Source organism: Ptychodera flava, chromosome 11 (genome assembly GCF_041260155.1).
Source record: "Ptychodera flava strain L36383 chromosome 11, AS_Pfla_20210202, whole genome shotgun sequence".
NCBI lineage: Eukaryota > Metazoa > Hemichordata > Enteropneusta > Ptychoderidae > Ptychodera > Ptychodera flava.
In genome coordinates this window covers 1,139,994-1,160,083 of record NC_091938.1, presented here as the reverse complement: position 1 = coordinate 1,160,083, position 20,090 = coordinate 1,139,994, and the positions used below count along the sequence as shown (strand labels likewise).

The 20,090-nt window shown below is 38.4% G+C and overlaps 1 protein-coding gene and 1 long non-coding RNA gene across 2 annotated transcripts; both read right to left on the bottom strand.

The window, feature by feature from the left end:
* Positions 1 to 5,989: 5,989 nt before the first annotated feature.
* Positions 5,990 to 15,038, bottom strand: LOC139143230 (uncharacterized). The gene is made up of 2 exons (XR_011554559.1): positions 14,872 to 15,038; positions 5,990 to 6,530 (listed from the first exon to the last, which is right to left on the bottom strand). It is a non-coding gene; the product is annotated as an uncharacterized lncRNA (long non-coding RNA).
* Positions 15,039 to 15,519: 481 nt separating this feature from the next.
* Positions 15,520 to 19,983, bottom strand: LOC139143353 (uncharacterized). The gene is made up of 5 exons (XM_070713595.1): positions 19,729 to 19,983; positions 19,196 to 19,322; positions 17,212 to 17,253; positions 15,873 to 16,073; positions 15,520 to 15,537 (listed from the first exon to the last, which is right to left on the bottom strand). The coding sequence occupies exons 2-5, from the start codon at positions 19,301 to 19,303 to the stop codon at positions 15,520 to 15,522; spliced, it is 369 nt and encodes a 122-aa protein (XP_070569696.1). The 5' UTR covers positions 19,304 to 19,322; positions 19,729 to 19,983.
* Positions 19,984 to 20,090: the final 107 nt, after the last annotated feature.

Sequence of the window (20,090 nt, the reverse complement as noted above, 5' to 3'; positions counted from 1 at the left end):
ATGATCTTTCCTGATTTAATGCTCTGCCGATTGATTCAATTACCTCATCATATGGTGTATTCGTGTACATGGAAATTACATCCAGTGTTACTAGTGTCGCTTTGGCCAGAACTTTGATTGTCTCAATTTTCCGTATAAAGTCTGTTGTCTTTGATGTATGTTGGTTCTTTCTTGACAATTTGTTTGAGAAAATGGTCAATGAATTCTGATATGTGAAATGTTGGACTGGAGCATCCACTTATGATTGGCCGTACTACGAACATAGCTCCTGGTGGCGGCACTTTGTGTATTTTCGGTAGAAGGTACCAAATTGATTCAAATATTCATATGTGTGATGGTCAATGTGTTTCTCATTGTACATTTCTGTTATGAGATTGTGTACCGGTATGTCTTCTATTGTATTTTTTGTGTCATCTGTTGCCAATTTTGTGTAGTATTGTTGATCGTTAAGTTGACATTCTCTTATGTAATCATCAGTATTTAAAATTGCTGTCCCCCGTCCTTTATCAAACGGTTTGATGGTTATCTTCTTGTTTTTTGATAGCGTTTTGAACACTATTTGTTCTGCACGTGTCATGTTGTTTTTTTGTGTGTTTCGAATAGGTGTGTTAACAATAGCCAATTTTGTTGCTTCCAAATAATTTTCTAGTTTTGTGTTCTCGGTTGTATGTGGGATCCATTTCGAGTTCATTTTGACTGGGTGTTGCACGGTCTGTGTCTCATGATATATCGGAGTCTCATTTTCGGAATGTATATTTTATGTCCCCTAACAGGTGGATTCTGTTAGGACGATTTGTTGTGGGAATGAATTTTAAGCCTTTGCTAAGTACGTTGATTTCAATGTTGGTGAGTTTGTGTGTCGATAGGTTCTTAATGAATCTGAGTTGTTTGATGCAGTGCTCAATTTTGTTCTATTGTGACTTTTCGTTATTTTTGTCATTCTATGATTCTTGTTTATGTGTTTATGTTTATTCCTTTTTTATCTTTGAACTTCGTCATACTAAGACACAATACAAAGCTGTCTCCGGCCATTCTGTCTCTCCCTAATCTGAACCTATCTCCAGGTGTGTACCCCAGAAAACTCCGTTTTCGAAACGTAGCGCCAAAGTATCGTAGTGTCAGAGCAATCTCTCGCTCCAGTGCGGATAAACACAGGACACGTAGATTACGGGTACGTCTCGCCATGGTTGAGCAACATTTTACACAAAACAGCCAAACATGATATGATGCCGTATGTTGTGGGTTCGAATCCGATTGAAAACTAGCCGTATACACTTATATTATACACAATATCATACACAAAACGCAAACAACCCAAATATGAGGTGGAGTTGCTTTCCCTTTACTAGCAAAGACGAACAACAACTGATGAATAATTTTGTCTTTCTTTCTTTCTTATTTATTTATTTATTTATGTATTTATTTATGTATCTATTTATCTATCTATTTATCTATCTATTTATCTATTTATTTATTTATTTCACATTACAGACATTTGTATCATATAAAATAAAACAAGTATTGATTACAAGACATAGTGTGTGAGGATAGTTTTTGTTTTACAGTAAAATTCGGACTCATGTTCCTGTTTTGTAAATAATAACGATGGATAAATGTCTAAAATATGAAGGGAATGTACAAGGTATATGGAAATAAAAAAAAATTATTAAAATCGGACCAATATTGGGCAGTAAGTGGCCAAAAACGTTGAAACTATAATACCGGGGCGGCCATTTTGGATTTATGCAAATTAAGCGGTTTTCCACTCCGTGGATTTTGAAAGACTTTTGATATGTTTTTATATGGGTTTTTCTGAGATGAATGGTGAAAAAATAAATTCTTTGTGGTGGGTTACCCCCTTTTTTTGGCCTAAAATGACTGGACTAATTGTTTACATGGGTACGTGAATCTAGGTATATGATAATAGACGTTTCGGCACCAAGTCGTTTCGGCCCAAGACGTTTTGGCCTCCCGATTTCAGGCCCCAAGTCGTTTCGGCACCGCAACCCAAGACGTTTCGGCACTGCTAAGGGCTATCTGAGGGAACTAGTGCTGGAGCGTAATGTTGCACATCCAAGCACTAAAAAGTAGTGTCAAATAACATTCATGTACATCATGCTTCACTTCGGAGATAGTAAGAGACCGTAAGGCAAAATCTTCATATCATTTTCAAATCTGTGATACCAGTTTATCGATAGCAATAGCCGCCGACGCGGCAAATGTTTGAAAGCGGTGCCAAAATTGCACGGCAAATGTCACACAAATGCATAGAAAAGTACTGGTCAGAACGCAAAGGTCACACTTACGAATATGACTGGTCAGTCAATTACTAAATAGTTTGAAAACAAATCGAAACAGGGATGCCGAAACGTCTTGGGTTGCGGTGCCGAAATGACTTTGGGCCGGAAATTGCGGGGCCGAAACGACTTGGGCCGAAACGACTTGGTGCCGAAACGACCAGTTACCAAGCGTACGGGTAGCTGCCCATCGCGTACGCTAGAGTCTCGTTGTGGTTCGTTGTTTCGCATGGATTTCCAGAACTAGTAATTCGTTTTGAATCTGGATTTACCAGAATGGTTTTCAGTTAGCGATACGCCGTTCGGGTTTTGTAATTACGAACGTATAATACGGTATTCGATAATATTTGGCTTGAGTGAGCCATGCGCATGATGCGTGAACCATGAGCGGCATTGACCAAATGCAGTCGATCTTATTTCTGAACACTGTCAATTTCCGAGTCATTTTGCAAACGGGTTACTTACTTCACATAGATTCGGAATTATTGTGTGAATAACCTTGAGTTTAACAATGCCTTTCGTGTGTTTTTAGTCAGCTCTAATCGAACTGTTGAGACATACGGCCCCGATCCTACTTCTATGTTTGAGAGGACGAGTTTAGCAAGCTTCGTGATGATTACGGTAGCATTACAACCATGGAGGTAGAAAGAAAGGTACAAGGCGGCTGTGTGATGTGTAGTACAGCTGTAAACTTATGCCAACTCGTTTTAGAAATTTTCTTTTCAAAGCGATGAACTTTGAGCATGGAAAAAGCGCATTATAACGTCGCTATGGTGATACCAAAACAAGGACAAACAGCTGTTTTTATTGTGATTTGTATTTTCGCCATGGCTTTTGATTGAAGTACAATTTGCTGGGAAATTTGAAGGGTAAACAACACATTTTCAGTGGATTTCTCTAGGGTCTATGATACAACATAAATGACAAAGGTGGTCCTTTTATGCAGTGGCTTTGAAAATGTCAAATATATATGTTATGCATCAAAAGCATATTTCCTTCCAAATTTTTAGTCTGACTTTACACATCTTAATTTCCACCAAGAGTTAACCCACAGTTTACTTGCCATGTTATGGTCAAGAATTAAAGTAAAGTGTCGACTACTTACTTGGCTTTGTTTAGAAGAGAAGATGGTAACAAAGAAAAACTCAACACTGATCAGTGACCGGCAGAGTGCAGTATATCTACATTTGAATCTCCTTTGTAATTTTTCTGATTCTTTCATTTTGCAGACATCACCGACCGATTCTACTGATAGTTCTGTAATAACTGAATCCCAAGCAAGAAGAGGGAGACAGGGGTAGAGGGAGAGGCACAGGGAGAGGGTGAGGACAGGGATGCAGAGGAAGAGGGGCTAGATGGGGAAGGCTTGTGACAAGAGCAGATGAGGCATTGCGAGATGTGCAGCAACGGAAAAGTACTCTTCATGTAAGTAAAATTTTGCTTTGTATACACACCGTGATAATGGGGCATACAGATTGACATCAGCATATAGCCATCGCAATAATATCATCTTCTTTTCAGGAGATGCTGCAGAAAATGACACCAGAACAGAAGCATGATCTTCTGTTGCAGGTGGTTGAGAGGGACATAAGTTTAATATTTGACTTTGCAGTCCTATCTGAACAGGCTGGAGGATCCCATCCTGGACCTGCACAAAGCAGTCAGGATTGATGTGTCCGTCAAAACTGTCGGCAGATGCCAACCCTTGCTTAGAGAAAATGTTGTGGGGAGGTGCCTGGGCTCTGTATCTCCAGATTGCTAGTCAGCATGTTTATGAACTGAATGCAAACAAGCAGACAGTTTGCCATGAAATTTCTAAAGAAAATCATCGTACAAGTTATTAGGGAATTCCTACTTTAACCATATTGTCCCTATCCATGATCATTTATGGGCTGAATTGTCAATTTAATGCAATAAATCCAATCAACTGCAAGTCATCCTTTGCGTTTAGATCAGATCTGGTAAACAGTCTTGATGCATATGTAATAATTGTTCTAAATGTGATGAATACCAACTGACTGAGATGGAAAGCCATGTGTGCTGGGCAAATTATTTATGTAATGACTTTTGGATACGTAATGCTCTTGAGTGTTGAGAATGCACTGGCATGGTCACAGAGGAATCCTAAAATGTAAGACGAGACTGTTACATGTGTATATAAAAATCCTCATTTGGTATTTCAAAGGAAGAACACCTCTCAGAAGATCAGCATAGATACTGTAACAGTGTTACTGTTCTTCCAAAAATATTTTTGAGACAAGCAAACTAGTACCAAACTCAGAACTTTGGGAAAGAGAGTAGAGATCAATGAGAATTTATCCAATAATGGCAAATATACTCAAAAGCAATACATATTGAAACAAATATAATATTTTTCATGATTTCAGAGTTATCTGCCTTGACGAAGGAGTCCTTGCAGTTGCTAGAGCCTATCGGATGGATATGATGGCCACCAATGACTTTGATGACTACCACAAGTGCAACAGGCATGCTGCATACCAGCAATTTATTTTGTGGGAGCATGGGAAACCTGGCGCAGGAAACTAGAGTGATACCAGGTTGCTGTGTTTGGGCAATAAGAGATAAATATCCTGATCAGTTTGGTCAATATACAGGGTTCATTCCAACACGTTTTGCATAAAGGGAATTGCAGGCATCATTTTACAAGTGATATAGCCACTAATTAATGACGTCAAAACTGCCATACATGATACACAGTGCCATAACTTTCAGGGCGTCTGTGTCTTGTGTACAGTGATTTGATGTAATCAGTTTGTGGCTATACCACTTGTAAAATGGTGCTGAATTGCATAATTGTGACAAAATGATAACAAGATATATAGCTCATTTAACCCAAACACAGCAGCTTGGTTACCTCCCATTTGGCACAGTACTTGATATTTCCTATACATGTTAATCATGATTTATACACTCAGAGACTCTTCAGTGAAATCTACAAAGTCTCCCCTGTGTACACAAATTCACAGACTGGTTTCTTTAATTCTGAAAATGTACTTTTAAGGACACCATTCTTCTAAATTGCCATTTTAAATGACTCAGAAAATTATGCTTGATTGAGAGAGGAGATAGTATTTTCATAAATTTCCACTGATTGTGTCCTCAGCCATACAGAATGTGATTGAAAGTAGGGAGACTAGTTGCACCTGTTTCATGATACAAAAGGATATTGTTTCCCCATCCACCAGAAAGACAAAAGAAATTTACATGCTGACTTTTCTATCTAAGAGAATGACCTCTTCAGTTTGTCATAAATTGCTCACCAAAAGTATGGCATTTGTCTAGAGGGTTTGCCTTATTGCTTTCAGGCAGAACTGAAAAAGTTACAAAAATTCTAATGTTGTGTGTAGAAATCAAACCAAATTGTGGGAATTTATTGTGTGGTGTATGTATATATACCAGGGGGAAGTCTCATGAACTGTACTGTTTTAATTTGTTGACCTCAACATATCATGTTTACCGTACCATCCATTGTATTGGTAACTGTTGTGTGTCAAGTAGTTGTGGAGTACAGTTGGCTTTGGCCAAACAACTGTATCACCCTTTCATGGTGATGTGTATTGGTGTGCCACATTTCTCATTTCATGTACAAATTTGAATATCTGCTTCCATCAAATTCATCAATGGCTATCTTCATGTCTACGAAGCAACTGATGTGAATTTTTCACGCAAAGTTTTATATGTACACTTATTGTTGTACACGTTTATTTGCATACATGTCATGTATTTACAGAGACACTCGTCCAATAACCAGGATTTTGCCAGTCCTGGGGACAGACATTCCTCAATGTGACAAGACATTCAGTGCAATCATTGTCCTAATTTTTTTATTTATTTCCTGCCTGAGTTCCCAGTAAAGTACCCAAATTCAGCCTATAAATAGGGGTTAGACCTGAAAGGGATTTACCCTAATTTTACATGAATTTTTTTCTTATTTTGAATGTTTTATCTTGCATGCTTACTGTCTCATTTACTGTAAAAAAAGGTGAAAGCTTTTTTAAGATTGAAAACAGTGACGATGTGTTGAAGAAAAGGTAACGTTTTAAAATGTATAAAATTGTCATGCTTTTTAAGAAAGTTTACATCTCTAATAAAAGGGAAGATGGTAAATGTATCCATATAGAGTACTTTCTATACATCACAACTTGGCAGCTACAGCATACTGAAGACACCATTCAATTCACAACATTGCACGGTAGTTTGCAAAACCTGAAACTGAAAGGAATAAAATGTTAGCAGACTTGTGTGATGAAAGTTGAAGAAAAAGGCTGAACAATCTAAACATCTGGCATTATCAGTTTTTTGCTTGTCACCATGAGCGAATGGCTGAAGTAAGTCTACAATCATGAGTTTTGAGTGTCCCATGGATAAACAGAAACACAGTAAGTGAGGCTACCCACAATTCTCCATGATCTGTACACACGGAGATCACTAACTGAACTGAAGCAAATTTCTTCTGTACAGAGAACAACTCAGTCCATATTTTAAAATTCTGGCAACATAGTTCTGATAATCATAATTTTCTGATTTCTCCCTGTGAATAATGACAAGATCAACCCCTTTCCGTGGAGGAGATAGCAATTTTGTAATTTTGTCGACATAGATTTTTGACAGTCATACACAATATTTTCAAGGAAACTAAGGGAATAAGTTGCATCTGTGTTGGTAAAAGAAAGGATATTGATTTTTTTTAATGTTCGTAACAAAGGAAATTTGCATGTCTGACAGGTGGTATGATGAGACCATCTTAGTTGCTGATAACTTTATCTTGACAAGCGTGCAATTTTTAGCACCTCCAAACATCGACTTCTCATTCAATTTATTCTTGAATTTTAAACATAATCAATAATTTTGGAACATAGTTTTAACAAATAATCCTGAACTTAAATTGCAAGTTAAAAATTGTTAAGAAACTGATAAAATTGAAAAAGCCTTTAGCAAAAAAATATCTGAGTGAACAAATCAAGGGGAATTGTGGGTAGCCTCACTTACTGTGAGAAAGTGTTACTTTACAAATATGATTACATTATATTTTGCTCAAGACAGATACACTTGTAAAGCAAATGGAATTTTTACTTTGCTTGAAAGGATCGATAGTTACACCTTAATTGAATCATGTTGAATACAAATCTTAAATCGTCACTTCCTACTACCATAGACCCTCTTTTTTAGTGTCTGTGCTACTACTAACAAGTATTTTCTGACTCATTAAGCAAAGATGTATCCATAGTTCGGACAATTTATACAGAAAGGTTACACAACAGGATAATTTATTTCCCATGACCAGATGAAACTGATGATGTGCACGAAATTTCTTGCTGTACTGGCTCAACACAGGTGCAGCCAATTAACAATGCACTTTTAAAGGGGTCATTACTATTGTCATGTAGGTCATTTACCCCACACTCATCATGACCTGAGTTCAATTAGTCTAGAACATTCTCAAGGTCACTGCCCTTGATGACCTCACAACCTTGAATTCAATTAGTCATGTTTGGAATGTTCTGGAAAGTTGATTAGTTGTGTAAGGGAGATAATTTTAGAACAGTAATTAGAATGTCAATAAAAGTTCTAGATTGTTCTTATATGCCTTTATAAAAGGGACGTGCACAGCTTCCAGTCAGACTTTTTGGGATCGTGTCTCTTGTGTGTTACTAAACTCCAGTAGTAGTCATTCTCAAGACTTTTCAAGACCTTCACTGTCAACGCTGGATTTATACTGTGGACTTTGTGCAGCTGCAAGCCTGCAAGGACTGTTCATTCATCCAACTGACTGTTACAACTCTGAGACTGGAGCTTTGCCGTCCCAGCTGAGATAAGTAGTCTGTACACTTTTAAAGCTTGTACTCTATCCCTGACTTAGCAATTAGTTTTATTTTCGTAATAAATTTTGTTTAAACGTTAACTGCTGAGTTCACCCTTTTGTTCGTTTTCTCTGCACGTAACAAAATTGGGGGCTCGTCCGGGATACGAATATTTTGAGCCGTTTGACAACATTTTGCTAGCCTTTTCAAAACTACTGTATACTGTGAACTCAGCAAAATTCAATCATGGCGGAATTCAAGCCAGACGAATTTATGGATGACCTTGATCAGGACGCATTTGATTCCCTCAAAAAAGACAACCTCATAGCACTGGCCAATTTCCTTAAAGTAGATGTCAAAAGATCTATGCGCAAGCGGGAAATACAGTACCACATTGTAAAACATTTAGTTAATTTAGGCCAATTTGAGGAATCCACCTTGAAAGATTATGAGCCCGAGTCTACCTTTGAACAAAGAAAATTAGAATTAGAAATGCAGACAAATTTGGAGATCAAGAAACTAGAATTACAAATGGAAAAAGAGAGACAGGCATTAGAAAAAGAAAAATACAAATGCAATTACAAATGGAAGAAAGACAGAGAGAGAAAGATAGGCAGGAAAGATTAGAAATGGAAGAAAGACAGAAAGAGAGGGAATTGGAAATGAAAGAAAAAATTGCAAATGGAAGAAAGACAAAGGGAGAAAGAAAGAGAGGAAAAAGAAAAGGAAAGAGAATTAGCAGAACACCGACTGCAGTTAGAAATGAGACGTTTAGAGCTTAGAAAGTCAGGAAAATTCTTCCTTCAGACAGTTTTGACATCACTAAGCATTTCAGGTTAGTTCCCCTTTCCAAGAAAAGGATGTTGATAAATATTTCCTTCATTTTGAGAAAATTGCTCAGAGTCTGGATTGGCCTAAGGAGTCCTGGTCTATGCTTTTGCAGAGTGCTTTGGTGGGTAAAGCCAGAGAAATTTACATTCAGTTGTCAGTAGAGCAGGCTTCGGATTATGATCTGTGAAGGAATTAATTCTCAAGGGCTATGAGTTGGTGCCTGAAGCTTACCGTCAGAAATTTAGGGATTGTGAGAAGGTGAAGGATCAAACTTATGTTGAATTTGCTCGAACAAAAGAACAACTGTTTGATCGTTGGTGCTCTTCTGAAAAGGTCAGTCAGAATTATGACAAATTACGACAGCTCGTTTTGATTGAGGAATTTAAAAGGTGCATCCGGAGTGACATCAAAACATTTATCAATGAACAAAAGGCAGATACATTAGAGGTTGCTGCACGTTTGGCTGATGATTATTCATTGACCCACAAATCTTCATTTCTCAGCAAACCATCCCAGTCCTTTTCATACAGAAACAATGCAGGTAAATTTAACTCCCCCTTTTCATCCAAGAATTTCTCAAAGGAGAGTAGGAAATCAAATGACAACAGTTCACAGAGTTCAAGTAACACTCCCACATCATCAGATCCCAAGTCTCAATCTCCTTCTGACAAACAGTTTGGTACACTTTCTTGTAATTATTGTAAGAAAGGACGGCCATTTAATGTCAGAGTGTTTCAAATTGAAAAGAAAACGTGAAGGTCAAAGTGGTCAAAGTGGATCTAAGCCAACCGGCTTTATTTCTTCATCAACTCAATTAGAGTCTAATAATGTGTGCAACACATTTTCTGAGGTTAAACCCCTCTTATCCCCAATTAATGAGGTCAAGGTCAATTCTTCTCAAGATAGCATTATGGGTATTTTCGAACCATTTATTCATGATGGTTTTATATCACTTTCTAGTGATTTCTCTTCCGCTACCCTGTCAAAATTTTAAGAGATACCGGGGCTTCCAGTCTCTTTTGTTGGCAGATACCCTGCCGTTTTCTGAAAAGTCATTTTCAGGTTCTAAAGTTCTTATTAAGGGGGTAGATTGCAATGACTTATTCCTGTTCCTCTCCATAATGTCTATTTGTCTTCGGACTTTGTTTCTGGACCTGTGACTTTAGGTATTAGGCCTTTTTTGCCTTTTGAAGGGATTCACCTTCTTCTTGGAAACGACCTTGCTGGGGACAAGGTCATTACTAATCCACTTGTGACTGATAATCCTACTTTAGATCAGGATCCAGAGCCAATTGAACAAGAGATACCCGATTTATTTCCTTCATGTGCCATTACTCGAGCCATGTCAAAGAAAACTTCCGAGAATCAAAATACTCTCAAAAATAATGTCACAGATGTTGACTTAAATGACACCTTTCTCAGTCAGGTGTTTGACACGGATCATTCCGTTATCCCTCGTGGATTTGAAACTTCCAGTAAAACTTCTGCTGACCAAAGTCAGACATTTTCTAGATCAAATCTCATTGCAGAACAACACAAAGACCCAGATATTTTGTCTTTGTTTGACAGGGTAGATGATGAAGGTAAAACTTCAGATAGCTCTGTTTCCTATTATACAAAATCTGGTATTCTCATGCATAAATGGAGACCTCCAGATGTTTTGGTTGATGACGATTGGGCTATAAAACATCAAATTGTGGTTCCAAAGCCCTATCGTGCTGAAATATTGCGCCTGGCCCATGAAACCCCCTGGGCTGGTCACTTAGGAGTCAGGAAAACTTATCATAAAATTCTCAGTCACTTTTATTGGCCTAATCTCAGGCAGGATGTAGCACATTTCTGTAAAACTTGTCACACATGTCAAATGGTAGGAAAGCCAAATCAGACCATTCCAAAGGCCCCTTTACAGCCAATTCCTGCATTTCAAGAACCATTTAGTAGGATACTAATAGACTGTGTTGGGCCCCTACCAAAAACAAGATCAGGAAATGAGTATATGTTGACAATTATGTGTACATCAACCCGGTTCCCAGAAGCCATACCACTGAGAAACATAAAGACAAAGACTATAGTGAGAGCTTTAGTCAAATTTTTCACTTTATTTGGCCTCCCTAAATGTGTCCAGTCCGATCAAGGCTCCAACTTTATGTCTGGTATTTTTCAACAAGTAATGGATCAGCTAGGCATTAAACAGTATAGGTCCTCCGCCTATCATCCAGAAAGTCAGGGTGCTCTTGAGCGATTTCATCAAACTTTGAAAAACATGATTACGACCTACTGTTTTGACACAGAGAAGCAGTGGGATGAAGGAATTCATTTTCTGCTCTTTGCTGTTAGAGAGTCAATTCAGGAGTCTCTTGGTTTTAGCCCATTTGAGCTTGTATTTGGACATACAGTCCGTGGCCCACTTAAGCTCGTTAAAGAGAAATTCCTATCAGACGATGATGATTGTCTGAATATTTTGCAATATGTGTCAGATTTTCGTACAAAACTCTCTAAAGCATGTGAATTAGCCAGAGAAAATCTTGAGTCATCTCAGCAGTCAATGAAAACCAAATACGATAAAAACACCTCAAAACGGAAGTTTGAACCCGGTCAAAAAGTTCTTGTTCTACTTCCAATTCCTGGCAAACCACTCCATGCTCGTTACTTTGGGCCATATCTAATTGATAAGAAATTGAGTGATTTAAATTACATCATAACAACACCTGACAGGCGAAAACAAAAACAGCTATGTCACATAAATATGCTTAAGCCATATTTTGATAGGGATAATCCTACTATAACTCAGCCTGTCAGTGCAGTCAGTTCAAACCATTATGAAGATAGTGATACTGAAACTGACTTGAGTGAAAATACTCTAAACTCAAAGCTGGGCTCGGTCAAGCTTCAGAACTCAGAAATCCTGGAGAAGCTGGAGTCTACAAAGTTGGCACACCTCCAGCCAGAACAACAACAACAGGTGAAAGAACTGCTCCACGAACATAAACACCTATTTCAAGATGTTCCAACGAGGACGAACGTCATCTATCACGATGTTGATGTTGGGGACAGTAAGCCTGTAAAACAACATCCATACAGACTGAATCCAACAAAAGCGAAATATCTCCAGGAAGAAGTCAAATACCTGCTGGACAATGACTTTATTGAACCCAGTAAAAGTAACTGGAGTTCGCCGTGCATACTTGTTCCCAAATCAGATCACAGTTATCGTATGTGCACGGACTTTAGGAAGGTCAACACTTTAACAAAGACAGACACTTTCCCAATCCCGAGGATTGATGACTGCATCGACCGAGTGGGAAAAGCCAAGTATGTGACAAAATTTGACCTACTGAAGGGATTTTGGCAAGTCCCTCTGACAGATCGTGCTCGTGAAATATCCGCCTTTGTTACACCAGACGGATTGTTCCAGTACAGGGTGATGCCATTTGGAATGAAGAACTCTCCGGCAACGTTCCAACGGATGATCAACGACGTCATATCCGGGCTAGACGGGTGTGCAGCTTACGTTGACGACGTCATTCTGTATAGTGACACCTGGGAGGAACACATCAAGCTCATGCGGAAGTTCTTTGAGAGACTGAGCAAAGCAATGTTGACTGTCAACCTTGCCAAATCTGAGTTTGGTTGGGCAAGGGTAACTTACCTTGGACATACTGTAGGACAGGGTGAGGTAAAACCTGTTGATGCCAAAATCAGTGCCATTTCAAGTTTTCCCATACCAAACTGCAAACGACAACTGATGCGCTTTCTCGGTATGGCTGGTTACTACAGAAAATTCTGTCCAAATTTCTCCACAATTACTGAGCCTTTGACTAACTTACTTAAAAGAAAGTAAAGTTCGTTTGGTCAGAGCAATGCCAACAGGCATTTGATACACTTAAAGCCATACTGCAAAGTGCTCCAGTGTTGTCTGCACCAGATTTCACTTTGCCATTCAAATTAGCTGTGGACGCTAGTGATACGGCTGCTGGTGCTGTTTTATTGCAAGAGGATAGTCATGGTGTAGATCATCCTGTTTGCTATTTTTCACGCAAATTTAACAAATCCCAGAGAAACTACTCTACAATTGAAAAAGAGTGTTTATCTTTGATATTAGCTTTACAGCATTTTGAAGTTTATGTTACTTCTTCAAATCAGCCAATAGTGGTTTATATTGATCACAACCCTCTTGTTTTTCTGCAGAAATTTAAAGGCAAAAATTAGAGATTGCTAAGATGGAGTTTAATGTTACAGGAGTTTAATCTTGACATTAGAATATCAAAGGCAGAGACAATTTAATTGCAGACTGTCTCTCTCGTATTTAGAGCTTATTGTTGTTAACACTTTTAAGATTACATTTGTAGAAGAAAGATTTTTCTTTGAAAAATTTTCTTTTTTGAAGAGGGGGTGTGTCATGTAGGTCATTTCCCCCACACTCATCATGACCTGAGTTCAATTAGTCTAGAACATTCTCAAGGTCACTGCCCTTAATGACCTCACAACCTTGAATTCAATTAGTCATGTTGGAATGTTCTGGAAAGTTGATTAGTTGTGTAAGGGAGATAATTTTAGAACAGTAATTAGAATGTCAATAAAAGTTCTAGATTGTTCTTATATGCCTTTATAAAAGGGACGTGCACAGCTTCCAGTCAGACTTTTTGGGATCGTGTCTCTTGTGTGTTACTAAACTCCAGTAGTAGTCATTCTCAAGACTTTTCAAGACCTTCACTGTCAACGCTGGATTTATACTGTGGACTTTGTGCAGCTGCAAGCCTGCAAGGACTGTTCATTCATCCAACTGACTGTTACAACTCTGAGACTGGAGCTTTGCCGTCCCAGCTGAGATAAGTAGTCTGTACACTCTTAAAGCTTGTACTCTATCCCTGACTTAGCAATTAGTTTATTTTTGTAATAAATTTTGTTTAAACGTTAACTGCTGAGTTCACCCTTTTGTTCGTTTTCTCTGCACGTAACACTATGACAAGATATATTGTGCATTACAAGTAATGTGAACTGACTAATTTTAAGTCATGAGAGTAATTAATTAGTTGTTCATAATTTGCCCTGTCACTGAAAATTTTTCGACTTGCTCTCCCGCACTCAAACTTCATTTTTACCCTCTCCCCACTTATTTTTGCCTGTTTCCCCTCCCCACTGTCAATTTTGAAGCTCCCCTGCCCTGTGGCGGAAAAAACTTGCCTATTTCCCCTGCCCTGCAAAAAATTCCCCCTAAATTTCGTCATTCCATTTCCCTGCAGACATGGAGCTACCCTACCCTGTGATGAAAAACTGTTGATTTTCCCCAGCCCTGTGAAAAAATTTCCCCTTAAAACATAATGGCTCAACTTCCCGTCCCCGTTTTAAAAGTAGCTCCCCCTCTCCTCGTTTTTCGCAAAGCCCTGTCCCCGGGACAACCAACCGATATCTGCCCTGCCCGACAATAAAAATAAAATTTGCTCCCCTGCCAGCTAAAAATATGTCCCCTACCCAAGCAAAATTAATAGTTCCCCTGCCCTCAAATATTGCTGTAGCTCCGTTAGCTGCACCTGTCACCACATGTTACGAGAGCCGATGTTTGCCAACTCGTAACATGCGCTTAGAACTGGCGGTATTAAAAATAGTAGCAATAGCAGTCGCTTGGTCCGGGGAGGACAGTGACTGTTTACTTCGATTCTTGTTGTAACTGCGACAAGATGTGTGAAACGATTCAGTACGTAACTCACTGTGTTGTAAAAGCTTACCGTACGCGAGTATGAGATTTTGTTGTGATTTCTATTTAAGCTATGGTGTTTCCTAGCATTTGGAGAGTCAAAAGTCGATCTTTCAAAGGCTAAAACGTGACCTTCTTTGACAACCCATGGTGCGTCAAGCACTCGCACGCACTATTCGACACGGTATATTGTGTACAGTCACTCGCTGTCCGGTCCTATACTTACCAATCAATTAACTCCTCCGCCAAATCGGGATTTGCAAGCCCTGTTTTTTCCTCTAACTGAAGCCATCTCCCGATCTGGTTTTCGATGTCTAGTTTGCTAAGGCGTTTAGACGCATTACTGCGCTGTTGTCTCCATTCCTTGTCAGAATCCGATATGACCGGGCGTACGTTTCCACTGTGAGACGCCATTTTTTGTGAGGAATCTAATGCGCATGCGCAACTCACACTTTATGTGTACTCTTGCGAACTCAAGCCATGGGCGCCGCCATAATCTGGTGCGGCACCGTTTTATTATTTGACTCGTTCAAAGTTACACGTGCGATTTGAGTACGTGGCCAATAACACGTCTTTGCACACCCATCAGTTAGTTAATACACATGAACTAATTCTAATTTGAATGTAAAATCATGGAAATAATGCAAAAAGTTACAGCTCATGTGCCTTTAAGTACATCAAGGTTTCAAAAAAGATGTTCATTTATATGATCTGCATACTTTTGATTAAAGTGACGAATTAGCTGAATTAATTTTCTACTTTCAACAATGTAAAATTACATGCGACAGTATGTGCATACATCCTATGTAGTGTTCAACTTCGAGTAGTTTATAACATCTACAGTAAGCAGGTTTTTTCAACTTTAGCGGAGCTATCATTTTGTCTTCTTTCCCTGTAGAGAAAACAGGAAAAGCCGACTGTTAAGCTTGAATTTTACGTAAATTATTTGTAATTATCGGCTTTAGAATATAAGTGTCGTGTAAGAAGAGACGAAAAAGGAATGGAGACACGTACTAACATATAAAAAGTCGCCCACCTAATTGATAGTTATAAACCATAAATGCTGCTTACGTTGAGGTTGCACTGAAATAATACAAATAAGTTTTTAGTTGTCTGATAGTCCATAACCTATGGATGTGACCAGAGTTCGTACCCGACATGATGCAGCAGGTGGCTTTTCGTTTCACTGAAAAGTACCTTTGGTTGTGTTTATTAATGAAGACTCACCCCAAGAAACAGGTTTTCCATTAAATCCTTTCTCTTTTTCTGTTTAATTTCTTCTTGTCGTTTCTCCTTAAGTATCTCCATACGTTCCGCCTGTATGGATCTTCTTGCATCAATTCTATCGTGTTCCGTCTGTTTGTACTCCTTCAGAGCTTCTTTTTCATCGTCGTCGTCTCCAAAGCGAACCCGAACAGCAACCAAAACCTAAGCAGATGGAATATCTAATTTAATTTATTTTATTATTGGGCAACATGTATGTTCCACTTTGAAAACTGATATTTTCTTCTTTCATAAGAATACCTAGTTTTAACTCATTCTCTGTGAAGAGTATTTCCAAAGCCAGTACTGTGATTCCATAATTAAACGAATGTGACGAGACTGCAAGTGAATGGCATACTTTTCTTTTAAATTACGCAATAATATCAATTGATTTTGTCTGAGGAACAGAAGGAACGACTTATGACTTTCTTAAAGGGCCATTATTTGTAACTTTTGACCATTTTTTACCTCGGAAAATTCCAAGTTGGAGGCTCATATTTGTTGCAAAATGTTGTTTTACGAAGAAACAAACATGATTAGTGATGTTACAGCCACATAAAACTGCTAATTTTTGTTCAAACGTGTTGCCCTTCCGAGCTCATTTTTTGACGTCTGGCATGCTCAGCGTGCTGGGGAGAAGGCAGATATGGTGACGCTGCGATCACGCCAGATGTACAAGTTCACGTTTATTGCGGGATCAAAACAACATTGCGTCGAGGATTGCCAGATATCTGGCTACGCAACGTGCTCGGACAATGGACTACGACGTTAGTGCTGGGCATAAGTAATAAATATTTATTTTGAAATTGCTGTAAATGGCTCGCGCAGGTGCAGAAGAATGCCTACGTTGCAATCCGCGTGTCAACAGAGTTTGTATTTCTGTCCGGACAAAAATTGAAATTTTCGTTGTAAAATCACATGTTATTTAGTTGTAGGGCACGTAATGTTTCCGAATAACATGCGATTCTCTGTTATTTGACAGGCTATTCAACATGAGCCAGTGATCATTTCAATCAAAACTAACGGAAAAATCGCAAGAAGATACAGCTAATGGCATTCTTCAATTGGACACACGTTTGCCTATGATCGTTTTCAATGTTCCATATGTATGGACGTACCACAGCAATTATTTAATAATCCTTCTACCCTGGAATCTATAAGCCTATATCTTATGGTTAATTCGAATTCGTCAGCTCTCTCGCGCGCGTGCAGAAACTGCATTAATAGAAGAAACATATTTTAATTTCCTTGCGTTTAACTGACATCGATTTTGCTGTGACAAAATATTACTGTGGAATCTTACCTCGACATTAGTTGCAAACAACGTCAAAAATATCTGGGATCCCTAAAATTAGAGACATACAAAATAGTAAGGATGTACTTTTGCGATTTCAAGGAATTCTGTCACATGTATCTCTCCTAGCCGATTACGCATTTCTGTTAGTTGGCTATGTAATCCAAAAACAACTGCGTAAGAAATGCTGTATAGAGTGGTTACATAGATGTTCTAGGGGTAAACATGGCTGACACGTCTCTGTTATCATGTATGGTTATATGCAAATTACAAAGTATTGGGCGAGTAACTTTAAGTCTACACGGAAGCGCGAAACTTCATGAAGAATAACAATTAGAAGCATAAAATTAAAAAGCCATAAATAATCGCCATTTGACAGCTACTCATTCAAGGATATTCATGAATTCTTAACCGCAGATGTACAGTGTAAAATGACTACTTTGTACTGGGTACCATGCATCTGACTGTTTGTCCACTGCAATTCATATACAATAATGGAAATGTCCTGGAATTTTTTTACCGTCACGACTTATAGAGATAGCATTGGAAGACAGTGATATCGTAATATATCTAAAATCTTCAAGAAAATGCTCCCTTATTTACTGTTTTAAAACTTCTTTAGGTTATAACAAAAACGGTCACTAATATTTTTGCTTCATCACTTTGTCGCTGATGTTTTGGCTTAATCATTTTACTATAGGTAAGCGGACGAGTAGGAGGCGGTTTACGGAATTTAACGGTACAGTTTGCCAGTAAAACTCCGAGGCCCGCAGCGCCGAGGAGTTTTATGGCAAACTGTACCGTTAAATTTCGTAAACCGCCGACTACGAGTTCGCTGACCGTGTTATACCACGAATTTGCCGAGTTTTAGAGCCTTGTTTGCGCGCCGAAAGTTTTTATTTGTAATTTTAGTGCAGTGCAAGTTGAAACTTTGGCAGGAAAACATTGACGCGTTTTGTGTTTGCCTATAGCTAGATTTAACTTTACCAAAGGCGACTGAAACCTCTACATTCAGTGTTTGATAACTGACTTTGAAATCTTAAATTTCAGCTTCGAATGATCGTGATAACAATAACCTTAACACAGAAGTGATATTTGCAATCAATACCGTTATTTCACGGTGACCTGTAATTGATTTTGAGATGTACAGTCGTGCAAAATTAATTCAGTCCGGTGATTCTTTTAAAGTGTCTTTACTCTTTACTTAATCGTGAAATAAATTTCTTATGGTATAATGTCTCGCATTTGTTATTTTTACTCGTCGCCACGTGACTTTCTTTTGTTTAAAAAGTGTCCATTTTACAAGTTCTTTTGTTTAAAAGTGTCCGATTTACTAGTAAACCGGACAGTTTTTAACAAAAGAACTGTCCGATTTACTAGTAAATCGGACACTTTGAAACAAAAGAACTTGTAAATCGGACACTTTTTAAACAAAAGAAAGCCAGATGGCCGTATATAATAAAATATTCGGTTATGGAAATTAGAGAGCATGGTTAGAACAATGGGCACGAGGCGGAGAGTGGTATAACTGGAAATATTGATGAGTGCCAGTGAAGACTTTTAATGATAAATGGTAGTAAAGACTTTTAAAGCTGTTTTAATTGAATTACAAATAACCGACTTCCTCTCTACAAATACTTATCGCAAGAATTTAAAATTTAAATTTTGCTTACACCACTAATATTAGTACAGACAGACAGACATCTTGGGAGGGTCAAGGTCCACAACGTCTTTACAATACTGACTGGCGGTGCATAATATTTGCCGACATACAAGACTAAAAGACGGAAAAACCAGGAACTTGTGGTTCAAGGGGGAGGATTCACGGGTCGAAGTCAATAATGATGAATCCACGACGTGGCCTCGTCTCAGCCTCGAATTCAGGTTCGTTTAAACTCCAGTAAACGTAGTTTATTACTATAATCCTAGATTAGAAACATCAAAATCTCAAAAGCGGCGTTCTTATGAAATTACATAAAATGTAGTGACATACCAAACTAAACGAAAATCCAGCAAAGACATATCCGGAAGTCAGATCCGTAGTGTCGATAGCAAATGTTCCTACCAGCCAAGTCAACGCCGTAACAGGCAACATCAACATTATGGCTCGAAGATCTCCCCTAATTTCAAGGAAAGTACAAGTGATATTTATTTTCTTAAATACTGTAAGTGATATTCAGTCAGCATTGCATTCACTAAGTATCACGAAAGGAATCATGCGCACATGTTTCAATCTGCAATTAAAAGTTTAAGAAGATTATTTTTTGCAACATCTACGATGAAAAGATGAGAAATAGTTGGTTTGTTTTATGATAATTAAGTTTTTTATGAAATGTGGTGTTATACGCAAAGTTCACTGTATTGGAGCGCCAACTATCACAATTCCTTAGCAAGGCTTTACCTTTGATAATTTGAGGTTTCGTGTTTGAGTAGAAGTAGTTTTTCGGAAGGGGGATTACTAGGGGTTCCGATGCGCCCTGTCAAAGAACCCAGATTTCGTGAGTAAGATAAAAGAAATCAACCTACCAGAATTTCTGCCACTCTTCGAATTCATAATATCCAAGGCGCCGTTCGCTGTCGAACTGCCGCTTTGTGAGTACAAGCAATACGACACTGGTCTGGAAAGTAAAAGAGTTGTTCCTTTCAAATTGGTATTATGTATGAAGACGTGATAGTCACTTGGATTTGGTCAGTGTTAGGAAGGTGTGTGATACTCTTGGTTAATCTAATTTTAGAAGGATTGCAGAGTACATGGCGAAATGGGTAGTTTGTTAGTTCACAACTTTGCCCAGAGTATTGTAAAGTCAAATTTTGTAGGGTCTGCTCCTGAGATGATATTAGGACATGGATGGAAATGCTTTTGATGCCTTCTACATTAAAGCAATTTT